Consider the following 13,504-nt stretch of genomic DNA (forward strand, 5'->3'; position numbering starts at 1 on the left):
CGCTCTGGAATTCTTGGCTTCTTTCATCAACTTCCGGGCATAAAGGACTTCCTCTTGGACAGAGTCCTGGACAGAGCATGTTCGCAGGACCCGTAATTCCTCCTGAACTCGCACACAAAGCCGGCTCATCATCTAGCGACGGACAGGATAGGGGAGTGTTAACTCTCAACACCCTGGACCTGAAAATCCTCTGATGGGTCTGTCCCCATGGATACCATTGGAGATCTCGGAGACATTCGGGCCACCCCGAACCCCACCCGCTCCTGCGCCCCCTATTGGTCACATCTGCAAAGGCCCCATGACGTTAAGGATGGGTGGGAGAAGGAGGCCGAGGGAGATGGGAACGTTTACTTGCTCGGCGCTATGGGTGACGATTCCTTGGTGGAGGCGGAAAGCTTGATCCTGAGAGATCTTGGAAGAGTGGTTGTTCCGCAGCAGACACCATTGGATCTGAGAAGGGAGGAGAAGGTAGAATAGAATAGAAATTAGAATAGAATAGAATAGAAATTAGAATAGAATAGAATAGAATAGAATAGAATAGAATAGAATAGAATAGAATAGAATAGAATAGAATATATAATTAGAATAGAATAGAATAGAATAGAAATTAGAGTAGAATAGAATAGAATAGAATAGAAGAATAGAATAGAATAGAATAGAAATTAGAATAGAGTAGAGTAGAGTAGAGTAGAGTAGAGTAGAATAGAATAGAATAGAATAGAATAGAATAGAATAGAATAGAAATTAGAATAGAATAGAAATTAGAGTAGAATAGAATAGAATAGAAATTAGAATAGAGTAGAGTAGAGTAGAATAGAATAGAATAGAATAGAATAGAATAGAAATTAGAATAGAATAGAAATTAGAGTAGAATAGAATAGAATAGAAATTAGAATAGAGTACAGTAGAATAGAATAGAATAGAAGAATAGAATAGAATAGAATAGAATAGAATAGAATAGAATAGAATAGAATAGAATAGAATAGAATAGAATAGAATAGAATTACAGACTAGGATAGGATAGGATAGAATAGGATAGGATAGGATAGGATAGAATAGAATAGAGTTGGAAGGGACCTTGGAGGTCATCTAGTCCAACCCCCTGCTAAAGCAGGAAAGTCTATACCAGGGGTAGGCAACCTTGGCTCTTTTATGACTGGTGGACCTCAACTCCCAGAATTCCTGAGCCAGCATGGCTCAGCTTGGAAACCTCTCCCTTTCCCCCTCAGCGTGGCTGGCTCAGGAATTCTGGGACTTGAAGTCCACGAGTCATGAAAGTGCCATAAATCCCCCAGGTTGGCTCAGGAATTCTGGGAGTTGAAGTCCACGAGTCATAAAAGAGCCAAGGTTCCCTACCCCCTAGTCTATACCATTCCAGACAAAATGGCTGTCCAGTCTCTTCTTAAAAACCTCCAGTGTTGGAGCATTCACAACTTCTGGAGGCAGGTGGTTCCACCGGTTAATTAATTAATAATACCAGACTGCTGGGCGTGGGCTCACCTTTTGCCAGATCTCATCCGTCCTGTCGGGGGAATTGCGGTAGGCCGTGGTGATGTCACTCATGGGTAAAGCCATAAACTTGAGTGTGTAGTTGCTGAAAAAGAACACAATCTGAAAAATCTGTCCCAAAGATGCTTTTTATTTACGTGGTCACTGGACTTTCTCATTTTTCTTCGAAGATGTTTTGATTCCCATTCAAGAAGCTTCTTCAGCTCCGATTGGATGGCGGGGAATAGAAGACGCTTTGGGAAGAGAAGCAAAACGTCTTCAAAGAAAAACGAGAAAGTCCAGTTGCCAGTTGAAAAAGCATCTTTGGGACAGATTTTCAGAGTCCAGAGTTGGAAGGGACCTTCGAGGTCTTCTAGTCCAAACCCCTGCTCAGGCAGGAGATGGTTGTCCCATCTTTTCTTAAAAAGGAGGAGGAGGAGGAAGAGAAGGAGGAATAACAAATTTGGAAGGGTCCTTGGAGGTCTTCCAGTCCACCCCCCTCCTCAAGCAGGAGACCCTATCCAATCTCTTCTCAAAAGCCTTCAGTGTTGGAGCACCCACAACTTCTGGTGGCAATCTGTTCCACTGGTTAATTGTTCTCACTGTCAGGAAATTCCTCCTTAATTGCAGGTTGCTTCTCTCCTTGATTAGTTTCCATCCGTTGCTTCTTGTCCTGCCTTCAGGCGCTGTGGAGAATGGCTGGACTCCGTCTTCTTTGGGGCAACCCCTGAGATACTGGAACACTGCTATCATGTCACCCCTGGTCTTTCTCTTCATTAGATTAGACCAGGGATCTCCAAACTTGGCCAGTTTTGAGACTTGTGGACTTCAACTCCCAGAATTGCCTCAGAAGAGAATTCTGGGAGGTGAGGTCCACAAGTCTTAAAGTGGCCAGGTTTGGAGACTTCTGGATTAGACATACTCAGCTCCTGCAATCGTTCATCCTATAGTTTAGTGAATCCCGCCCAGCCTTTTCACCACCGTGCTCCACTCAGCGCAACGCGTCGCTCGGTCCCCATCAACTGCTCCGCGAACCTTGAGTTCCACCTTCTCCATCTCCTGTCCTAGGCCTGTGCTTTAAGAAGGACTCTGGCACCCTCAAACCAATGGTTTGCTTCCGTCTCCAGTGGCTCAAAACCCACCATTGAGACGAATGAGTACAATTAACCTGTGGAACAGAAGTTGCCTTCAGAAGTTGCGGGCTGGAGGTTTTTAAGAAGAGACTGGACAGCCACCTGTCTGACATGGTCTAGGGTCTCCTGCTTGAGCAGGGGGCTGGACTAGATGACCTCCAAGGTCCCTTCCAGCTCTATTCTGATCGATTGATTCTCTCTCCAGGTGGACCTTCCTGCTCACTCACTTCTCCAAGGCCCGGGCGATGTCCTGGAAGCCTTGGGCGGTGGTCCCGTTCCTGTCCCAAGAAATGCTCCTACAAAGGAGAAAAGACAGTCTAGTTTAGTGGTGACTCTTTGAGAGCTGAACACAATGAAATTTCATCTAAATGTATGCCGATTAGTGTACATTCAAAGTAACAATAAAGTCATTCTATTCTATTCTATTTAATTCCATTCTTATTTCTAATTCTATTCTATTCTATTCTATTCTATTCTATTCTATTCTATTCTATTCTATTCTATTCTTTATTTCTATTCTATTCTATTCTATTCTGTTCTGTTCTGTTCTATTCTATTCTATTCTTTATTTCTATTCTATACTATTCTATTCTGTTCTATTCTATTCTATTCTATTCTATTCTATTCTATTCTATTCTTTATTTCTATTCTATTCTATTCTATTCTATATTTCTATTCTATTCTATTCTATATTTCTATTCTATTCTATTCTATTCTATTCTATTCTATTCTATATTTCTATTCTATTCTATTCTATTCTATATTTCTATTCTATTCTATTCTATTCTGTTCTATTCTATTCTATTCTATTCTATTCTATTCTATTCTATTCTATTCTATTCTATTCTATTCTTTATTTCTATTCTATTCTATTCTATTCTATTCTATTCTATTCTATTCTATTCTATTCTATTCTATTCTATATTTCTATTCTATTCTATTCTATATTTCTATTCTATTCTATTCTATTCTATTCTATTCTATTCTATTCTATTCTATTCTATTCTATTCTATATTTCTATTCTATTCTATTCTATTCTATTCTATTCTATTCTATTCTATTCTATTCTATTCTATTCTATTCTATTCTATTCTATTCCATTCTATTCCATTCCATTCCATTCCATTCTATTCTATTCTATTCTATTCCACGCCTCAGTTGTGTCCTCTCGTCACCAGCCTCCGCCCACGGGCATTGCCCTAACTCTGTGAAGTTCTGCAGGTCTTCCGACCTACCTGAGCGTGCTGTTGATCTGCAGAGCTTTGGACAGCATCTTGGCCCCGAGATCTTCCATGCTGTTCCCACTCAGGTCCACTTTGGTTAAGCAGGTGTTGCTCCCCAGAGCGTTGATCAGGATGCTGCAGCGTGTTTTCAGCCGGGAATCGGCCACCGAGAAAGACTGTAAAGACTTTGGGGGGGAAAGAGAGAGAGAGAGACAGGATGAGGAGAGAAAGGGGGGGTCTGAGCAGCCAATCTGTATCCCCTAAAAAAAATCCCCTTCACCCCAGAGGCAACCATCATGAGAACCACCTTCAATTGTTTGCAAGGAACAATTCAGAAGCCTTGTAAATGCCGTAGTTTGAAGGGACCTTGGGGGTCATCTAGTCCAACCCCCTGCTCAGGCAAGCAACCCTATACCTATTTCAGACAAATAACTGTCCAGTCTCTTCTTAAAAACTTCCAGTGTTGGAGCATTCACCGCTTCTGGAGGCAGGTGGTTCCACTGGTTAATTTTTTCAGGATGCTCCTAATGTCAGCCCCGCCCCCCATAATAAGCCCCAGTGAAGACCGTCAGCCAGACGGAACCGCACCGAGTACGTCCGTTTCAACGCACGACGGACGTATGGAAGGATAAAATGCTAATATTCATATCTAATTAAATATAAATAAATAATATCATTGACGTTACTTATTTGAATAAATGTAGGTTGTTGCATGTGGGGAAAAAATAAGGCATCACTTGAAAATAAGCCCTAACCTAATGGTCTTTGGGGGCAAAAATTAATATAAGTACTCGGTTTTATTTTAGGGGGAAATAAGGGTAATAATAATAATCGATAATTCTACAGAATTACGCTTCGCACAGCCAAGAACTTACGCAGTCTTCTTCTTGGATAAACTGCACTATCTTTTGGAGAATGTCTTCCAGCGTCCTGGTATAAAAAGATTAAAAAATGCACTTATCAATATTACATCGTCCTCAATATCACCCTCCTCTTCCTCTGCATGTTCGGAGCTGGGAACAAATTGCGCTCATTACAAGGAAATCCTCCACTTACGTCCACAAGCGTGCCCGGAATTTCTGTCACTAAGGGAGACAGTTGTTGAGTGAGTTTTGCCTCCATTTTACCCCCGTTCTGGCCACGGGTGTTAAGTGAATCACTGCAATTGTTAAGCGAGTCACACGGTCGTTAAGTGAATCTGGCTTCCCCATTGACTCTGCTTGTCAGAAGGTCGTCAAAGGGGATCACGTGACCCCGGGACACCGCAACCGTCATAAATATGAGTCAGCTGCCAAGTCTCTGAATTTTGATCCTGTGACCATGGGAGATTCTGGAACGGTCGTAAAGTGTGACAATGCTCATGTTACTTTTTTCAGTCCCATTGTAACTATGAACAGTCACTAAACGAATTGTTTTAAGTCGAGGACTGCTTGTAATACGAGGATGGGACACCACTAGGAAATCCTAATGAGGTAAACAAGACAGGGACTCACAGTATGGAGGAATCTTATCCTAAAAAGAACAGGGGTGTGTTTGTTGAAATCATCAGGAACTGAAGTCCCTTTTAGGTGGTTAGTTTTAGCTAATTTTAGTTCCTTGGGAAAAGGAAAAAGAGACCACCAGAAACCCCTCAATTTTCCCTCAGAAATTACCGGAAGAGAACATGAATTGCCAGAGATGAAAGAGCATTTAACCCCCCCCCTTCCCTTTAGATCAGTGTTCTTCAACCTCAACAACTTTAAGAGGTGTGGACTTCAACTCCCAGAATTCCCAGCTTTGCTGGCTGGGGAATTCTGGGAGTTGAAGTCCAGACGTCTTATAAAGTTGCTGAGGTTGGGAAACACTGCTTTAATGGCTGGTTTCTGGGAGTTGAAGTCCACAAGTCCTAAAAGGGCCAAGTTTGAAGACCCCTGAATTAGATCATGGCCCAGCTCAAAAAAGCCTTAGCATCGCTGGGCGCAGGAAAATGGCGCCTATTACAGGCCAACGCTCACCGGGATTTGACGTTGAAATTCTTTCCGAGCCAGAGATGTTTCAAAGATTTGTTCTTACTCAGCGCCGGGAGCAAGGTGATTAAATCCGTGTCGAAGCCTGAGGGAACGAGAAAATAGCAAACCAATCATGTTGGGAAGAACACGGTTTATTTCCTTGCAATTTCTTTCTGTTATGTGATTTTTGCCTATGCAAGTAAAGGTCATCATCATCATCAAGTTGGAAGGGACCTTGGAGGTCATCTAGTCCAACCCCCTGCTCAGGCAGGAAACCCTACACCATTTCAGACAAAATGGCTGTCCAGTCTCTTCTTAAAAATGTCCAGTGTTGGAGCATTCACAGCTTCTGGAGGCAGGTTGTGACCCCCTTTGGCGACCTTCTGACAAGCAAAGTCAATGGGGAGGGGACAGTCCAATTCACTTAGCGACCGTGTGACTAACTTAACAACGGCGGCGATTCGCTTAGCAGCTGTGGCAAGGAAGGTTGTAAAACGGGGCAAAACTCACTTAAGAATTGTCTCAGCCACAGAAATGTTGGGATCGATTGTGGTCATAAGTAAGTGGAGGAATTCCTGTAGTCCTCGACTTATGACGGTCACTTAGTGATCATGTGACCACCAGTTATTATGGTGGAGGGGAAAAAAACACCTGATTTACAACCGGTTTTTGCACTTAAAACCACGGCAGCATTCCCATGGTGAGGTGATTGCGAGACAGTGGCATTCCTTCCTCAGAACTTACGTCCAAACCGAATTTCCCACTCACCGTTATCTGAAATATTGAGACCGCTCAAGGCGCTTATGCCGGGCATTTGTTCTTGAAGCACTTGAGCTCCCGGAGAACGTAGCTAGGATAGAAGGACAAAAATAAAACTTGATTTATTTATTTACCGTACGGCACATTCACATCCTATTTCAGTCAAAAAATGGAACACGGGGCTAAAAGACAAGACGCAGATAGAATACGAAACCAGAAACCTTAACAGGAAGATTATATGACAAATGCTTGTTAACTATTAGATTACTTTGCTAGGCCCCAAACATGGGACAAATCTTTATCTCCTGTGTCAGCCTATCCTGAAGGCCATCGACAGGCAGTGGTCACACCGGTGACAGCTCATATTTGTGTAAATTTTAAATTGCTAACAAAGAATTAAGGGAGACTGATATGCATTTCAAACTTATTAGTTTTCATGGCTGACTGATGAAAACTAATAAGTTTGAAATGCATATCAGTCTCCCTTAATTCTTTGTTAGCAATTTAAAATTTACATAATATATATTATATATATATATATATATATATATACACATATTTGGACCCACAGTCACAAATTGGGGAGGGTCTTCTGCCCCACTTATAGAGGGCATCTCCGCAGCTACCATGACTAAGGCGAATTTGGTACATTTGCTTCAATTTCGGTATTTCCCCGAAAATAAGAATAAGAATAACAGAGTTGGAAGGGACCCCGTAGGTCATCTAGTCCTACCCCCTGCCCAAACAGGAAACCCTACACCTGTTAATTTTTGCTCCCAAAGACACATTTGGGCTTCCTTCCTTCCTTCCTTCCTTCCTTCCTTCCTTCCTTCCTTTCCTCATTCCTTCCTTCCTCCCTCCTTCCCTCCCTCCCTTCCTTCTTTCCTCCCTTCTTCTTTCCTTTCTTCCTTCTCTCCCTCCCTCCCTCCCTGCCTCCTTCCCTTTATCTGTCCAATATATTGGCTACCCATCTTACAATATTAAAAAAAAAATCAAATGACAGAAACAAAATAAGGCAAGTCCTCGACTTACGACCACAACTGAGGCCCAAATTTCTGTCGCTAAGTGAGACATTTGTTAAGTGAATTTTGCCCCATTTTACGACCCTTCTTGCCTCCAAACTGAGTCCCTGCAATTGTTAAATTAGCAACACCGTTGTTAAGTGAATCCGGCTTCCTCCATTGACTTTGCTTGTCAGAAGGTTGTAAAAGGAGATCACGTGATTTTCCCTCCCCTAACCCGGGATGCTGCAACCGTCATAAGTACACGCCAGTTTCCAAGCCTCTGAATTTGGATCACATGACCGCAGGAATGCTGCAACAGTCATCAATACGAGTCAGTTGCCAAGCATCCGAATTTCGATGACGTGACCACGGGGGTGCCGCGACGGTCGTTAAGTGTGAAAAACTGGTCACAAGTCACTTTTTTCAGTGCCATTGTAACTTCGAAGGTCACTGAACAAGCTGTTGTAAGTTGAGGACTTTACCTGTACTACAACTCATAAATAAATCACTGCGGTCATTAAGCGAGACATCATGTCACCACAACTTGGGACCTTCCCTGACTGCTTCCCCGCGGTCATTACTTGTGGGAAGCCAGTGGGGAAAGTCACAAATGGAAATGACACAACTTCGGGAGGCTGTAACCGTCACACGTGTGACGTGGTCGCCCCCCTGCATACACGTGAAGGCGTTTAGGCTCAAGGTTCAGCGGTAAGTTGCTTTTTTCCAGTGCCAAACGGCTGCTAAACGAATGGCTGCATCTTGAGGACTAGCAGCATATGTAGACCAATTATATTTGCCAAAAGAAGAGCAGCAAAGTGGCAAAGTCATTTATTTGAGCATGGAAGTGCTCAGAGGCACTTGGGACAGACGTGCAAAAAAAAAAAGGTTTACACGTTGGATAATTCCTCACACATCTTAATTTTTACCTCACATCCACTCAGATCCAGGTGCAGCTCACTGAGGTGGGTGTTGGCAGACAAACCTTGCATGAGAGACCTGTGGGAAGGGAGCAAACTCGGATTATTGTGTTTTTCAATGTTTTTGCCATGTATCTTCCCTCTTGAGACTTTGAAAAGGGAAGGATTGAGGCCTACCAAACCTCCAGATATTTATAAATGGGATGAACTTAAAAAGCTACAACACAAACTGACACACAGTGTTAGGCACAGGGTGAAATTGTTACTCCATTATTGCCTGCCCTTATTATAAAAAAAGGAAAAGGCTCTGTTTTCCCCAACAAACGCAGACAACACATGCACATAGACGAACATGTATTAGAGAGCCAGTTGGCCTAGTGGTTAAGGTAGCAGTCTAGACAGCAGGAGACGGTGAGTTCTAGTCCCACCTTAGGCAAGAAAGCCAGCTGGGTGACTTTAGGACAATCACCAGGAGACTGTGAGCTCTAGTCCTGCTTTAGCATGAAAGCCAGCTGGGTGACTTTGGGCCAATCACAAGGAGATGGTGAGTTCTAGTCCTGCCTTAGACATGAAAGCCAGCTGGGTGACTTTAGGACGATCACCAGGAGACTGTGAGTTCTAGTCCTGCCTTTGCATGAAAGCCAGCTGGGTGACTTTGGGCCAATCACAAGGAGATGGTGAGTTCTAGCCCTGCCTTAGGCATGAAAGACAGCTGGGTGACTTTGGGCCAATCACCTGGAGACAGTGAGTTCTAGTCCTGCCTTAAGCATGAAAGCCACTGGGTGACTTTGGCAGAATCAACAGGTAATGGTGAGTTCTAGTCCTGCCTTAGGCATAAAAGCTGCCTGGTAACTTTGGGCCAATCACCAGGCGACAGTGAGTTCTAGTCCCACTTGAGGCGTAAAACTTTGGTTGACTTTGGTCCAGTCCCTCTCTCTCAGCCCCAACCCACCTCACAGGGTTGTTAGCTCCGTTTTGTGACTCGACACCCCAATGCTATGGTACATTAGACCACCACACACCCTGTTTTGTTCCAGGCGGCGCCCAACGTGGGGCCGTGGCTGTGCTTGAGACTCACCGCAAGGCTTCTACGGGGACCCTGACGCCGGACAGATTCACGCAATTGAGTGAATAGGCACTGCAGAAAAACTGCTTCAGAGAGGGCGGGAACTCTTTTCCCTTCCTGGGGGAGAGAGGGTTCCTATTATTATTATTTTTTGGGGGGGGAACAGACACACCCATCCCCTCTCCCCTTGCAAAATATTGAAAAAAACAATATTATCCTTACCGGTGGGAAAAGGTGTTTCGTGAAAGATTGAGGTAACAGAGACGAGGGCAGCAGCCATGCAGCAACGCACTAAAAAGCTACACAAACAGAGAAACCCACACCGAGAGGTGAACCGGGGTCCTGCTTAATGAATCTCAGGCTGCCATCAACCCGGTAAGTACTCCATAGCCAATCTGTCCCCGTATGTGTTGTCTGAGATGCCTCACTGCGTCTATCCCAAAGGTGGTGTTTTTTTTTCAGGAGGCAACGGGACTGTCCAGTTTTTCTTCGAAGACGTTTCGATTCTCACCCCAGAAGCTTCCTCAGCTTTGAGTGGAAGGATTTGTACTCCTTTGCAGGCAGCTGGTCATTTGCCTTCTTTTAGGGAGTCGTTGAGGTCACCTGGAGGCTTTTACCTGTGTCCTCAGGGTCACCTGAGTGATGCAAATGGGCGTGGGGCCTTCTTGGTTGCAGGATGTTTTCTGCCCTGGGTCCCTTCCCTGTTGAAAACAGGATCAGGTAAAGATCCTGAGGACAGAGACAAACCTCCAGGCGGCCTCAACGACAACCCTAAAAGAAGGCAAATGACTAGCTGTCTGTAAGGAGCATAAATCCTTCCATTTTCCCCACCCTCCACTCAAGAGCTGAAGAAGCTTCTTGGATCAGAAGCAAAATGTCTTCAAAGAAAAATAAGAAAGTCCAGTTGCCTCTTGGGGATAAAAAAGCACCTTTGGGACAAGTGAGGACACAGAACCAACCTCCAAGCAGCTTCAATAGCTCTCCAAAGGAAGGCAAATGACCAGCTGTCTGCAAGGAGTATAAATCCTTCCATTTCCCCCACCATCTGGTAGAGCTGAAGAAGCTTCTTGGGTGAGAAGCAAAATGTCTTCAGAGAAAAAGAAGAAAGGTCCAGTTGACTCCTGAAAAAAAAGCAGCTTTGGGGCAACTGAGGACTCAAATAAACCTCCAAGTGGCCTCAACGGCTCTCTAAAAGAAGGCAAATGACCGGGTTTTTTTCTGCAAGCAGTATAAATCCTTCCGTTCCCAATCATTCAGTCAGAGCTGAGGAAGCTTCTGGGATGAGAAGAGAAACCTCCTCAAAGTAAAACGAGAAAGTCCAGATGCCTCCTGAAAAAAGCTGCTTTGGGACAACCCTGATCTGGAGGAGGGAGAATCTCCACGGAGACTTACTGCGTCTACCGCGCAGTCCGTGGAGGAGAGATCCAGGTGTATCAGTGCGTTGGGCTGGGCCAGGAATGAGTAGAAACTCTGTAGGGAAACCAAGAAAGGAAAGGCATCAGTAAACCAGGATGCGGGTAGTCCTCAATTTACGACCACGGTGGAGCCCAAAATCGACGTGGCTGAGGGAGAAATTTGTTCAGCGAGCTTTGCCCTGTTTTAAGATGAAGCGAATCCGGCTTCCCGCGTGGGCTTTGCTTGTCAGACGGTCGCAACAGGGGATCACGTGACCCCAGGACACCGCGACCGTCATAAACAGGAGTCGGCAAGCACCTGAATTTTGATCATGTGACTCTGGGGATGCCGCAAGGCGCGTAAGTGTGGAAAACGGTCATCAGTCCCTTTTTTTTCAGTGCCGTCGTAACTTTGAACGGTCACTAAACGAATCGTCGTAAGGATTAGCTGCACTTCTACCATGCAGGGTTGTGTTTTTTTTTTAAAAAAATTTACTTGTCTAATGCTGGATTCCCCCATGTTGGAACGCTCCAGATTCTGGAGATACGGGGAGATTATATTATTATAATATTGGGTCCCCCCTCCTTCCAAACATGGAGTTCTCATCTGGAATTGGATTTTCTGGGCAATGCTGTGATCTGGCTCCCCAACGTCTTCACTGCAGCTGGATAATAGAATGACAACGTTGGAAGGGACCTTGGAGGTCTTCTAGTCCAACCCCCTGCTCAGGAAGAAGGCCCTATCCCATTTCTGACAAATGGCTGTCCAGTATCTTCTTAAAGAGGAGGAGGAGGAGGAACAGAATAATAGCTGGAAGGGACCTCTGGAGGTCATCTAGTCCAACCCCCTGCTCAGTCAGGAAACCCTAGACCATTTCAGACAAACGGTTGTCTAGTCTCTTCTTAAAAAGGAGGAGGAGGAGGAATAAGGGAAGAGGAGGAGAAAGGGAGGAGGAGGAGGAGGAGGAGGAGAATAACAGAGTTGGAAGGGACCTTAGAGGTCTTCTAGTCCAACCCCCTGCTCAGGAAGAAGGCCCTATCCCATTTCTGACAAATGGCTGTCCAATATCTTCTTAAAGAGGAGGAGGAGGAACAGAATAATAGCTGGAAGGGACCTCTGGAGGTCATCTAGTCCAACCCCCTGCTCAGTCAGGAAACCCCTAGACCATTTCAGACAAACGGTTGTCTAGTCTCTTCTTAAAAAGGAGGAGGAGGAGGAATAAGGGATGAGGAGGAGAAAGGGAGGAGGAGGAGGAGGAGGAGGAGAATAACAGAGTTGGAAGGGACCTTAGAGGTCTTCTAGTCCAACCCCCTGGCTCAGGCAGGAAAGCCTAGTGAACCATTTCAGATGAAGGGATGTGATGTCAAGTCACTCACGTTTGCCTCGTCAGTGCCCAGAAGGCCAGGATTTTTGCTTAAATCAAGATGGCGGAGAGAACTGGTGAAGGCTGGGTTGGCACTGAAGGTCTGGCACAAAACGGCAAGTCCTGAGGAAGGAAGCGGAGAATACTTTGGGTCTTGAGCAGGGGTAGGCAACCTTGGCTCTTTTATGACTCGTGGACTTCAATTCCCAGAATTCCTCAGCCAGCAAAGCTGGCTGAGGAATTCTGGGAGTTGAAGTCCACGAGTCATAAAAGAGCCAAGGTTGCCTACCCCTGGTCTTAAGTGTTTAAAGCCAACTTCCTTAACTGGGTATGAGAAGACTTCCATTCCCAGAATTCCCTGCAACAGCTATGCTGACTGAGGAATCCTGGGAGTTGAAGTCTAGTGGACCTCTCTGAGCCCTTGTGGAGAATTCTGGGATACGAAGGCCCCACAACCTGGAGGGGACCCCCATTTAGTCTGGAGTCGTGTTTCTCCACCTTGACAGCTTGCAGATGGGTGGACTTCAACTCCCAGAATTCCCCAGCCAGAACAGGAATTCTGGGAGTTGAGGTCTACCTATCATCAAGTTGCCAAAGTTGAGAAATACTGTTCTGGAATAGAAAATGGATTGAAATCCCCCAAACTGCCATGAACCCACGTTTTCTCAATTTATATCTGCTGCTTCTATTCTGTTTTTAAGTGTTAGCCACTCAGTCATCCATATATAAACGTATAAATAAAAGTAGTGAATTCCTTCTTTCCCCTCTCCCTCCCTCCCTCCCTTTTTCCTTCCTTCCTTCCTCCCTCCCTCCCTTTTTCCCACCTCCTTCCTTTCTTTTTCCATCTTCTCCTTCCCTCTCCTCCCTCCCTCCTACCCTTCCTTTCTTCCTTCTTTCCTTCCTCCCTCCCTCCTTCTCTACCTCCCTCCCTCCCTCTCTCCCTCCTTCCCTTCTTCCTACCCTTCCTTCCTCCCTCCCTCCCTCCCTTGTCTCCCTCCCTCCCTTCCTCTCTCCCTCCTTCCCTTCCTTCCTTCCTCCCTCTCTCCGTCTCTCCCTCCCTCCCTTTTCCTCCCTTCCTTCCTCTCCCTCCTTCCCTTCCTTTTCCTTCATTCCTTCCTCCCTCCCTTTTCCCTCCCTCCCCTTTCTTCCTCCTTCCCTCCCTCCCTG

At 45.1% G+C, this 13,504-nt stretch overlaps 1 protein-coding gene across 1 annotated transcript in view; it reads right to left on the minus strand.

The window, feature by feature from the left end:
- The window catches only part of CARMIL3 (capping protein regulator and myosin 1 linker 3), a gene marked incomplete at its 5' end in the record, with an annotated part of 36,410 nt that extends 23,600 nt beyond the window's left edge, over nucleotides 1-12,810 (minus strand). The window contains 14 exons of the mRNA XM_083377265.1: nucleotides 1-132; nucleotides 352-450; nucleotides 1,501-1,594; nucleotides 2,849-2,917; nucleotides 3,858-4,030; nucleotides 4,721-4,775; nucleotides 5,840-5,936; nucleotides 6,602-6,683; nucleotides 8,523-8,592; nucleotides 9,592-9,696; nucleotides 9,802-9,878; nucleotides 10,972-11,049; nucleotides 12,351-12,460; nucleotides 12,780-12,810. Coding sequence (XP_083233391.1) covers nucleotides 1-132; nucleotides 352-450; nucleotides 1,501-1,594; nucleotides 2,849-2,917; nucleotides 3,858-4,030; nucleotides 4,721-4,775; nucleotides 5,840-5,936; nucleotides 6,602-6,683; nucleotides 8,523-8,592; nucleotides 9,592-9,696; nucleotides 9,802-9,878; nucleotides 10,972-11,049; nucleotides 12,351-12,460; nucleotides 12,780-12,810 — 1,272 coding nt within the window. The remainder of the gene's footprint in view (nucleotides 133-351; nucleotides 451-1,500; nucleotides 1,595-2,848; nucleotides 2,918-3,857; nucleotides 4,031-4,720; nucleotides 4,776-5,839; nucleotides 5,937-6,601; nucleotides 6,684-8,522; nucleotides 8,593-9,591; nucleotides 9,697-9,801; nucleotides 9,879-10,971; nucleotides 11,050-12,350; nucleotides 12,461-12,779) is intronic.
- Between the last annotated feature and the right edge of the window lie 694 nt (nucleotides 12,811-13,504).

This window comes from Vipera ursinii (assembly GCF_947247035.1).
Source record: "Vipera ursinii genome assembly, chromosome: Z".
NCBI lineage: Eukaryota > Metazoa > Chordata > Lepidosauria > Squamata > Viperidae > Vipera > Vipera ursinii.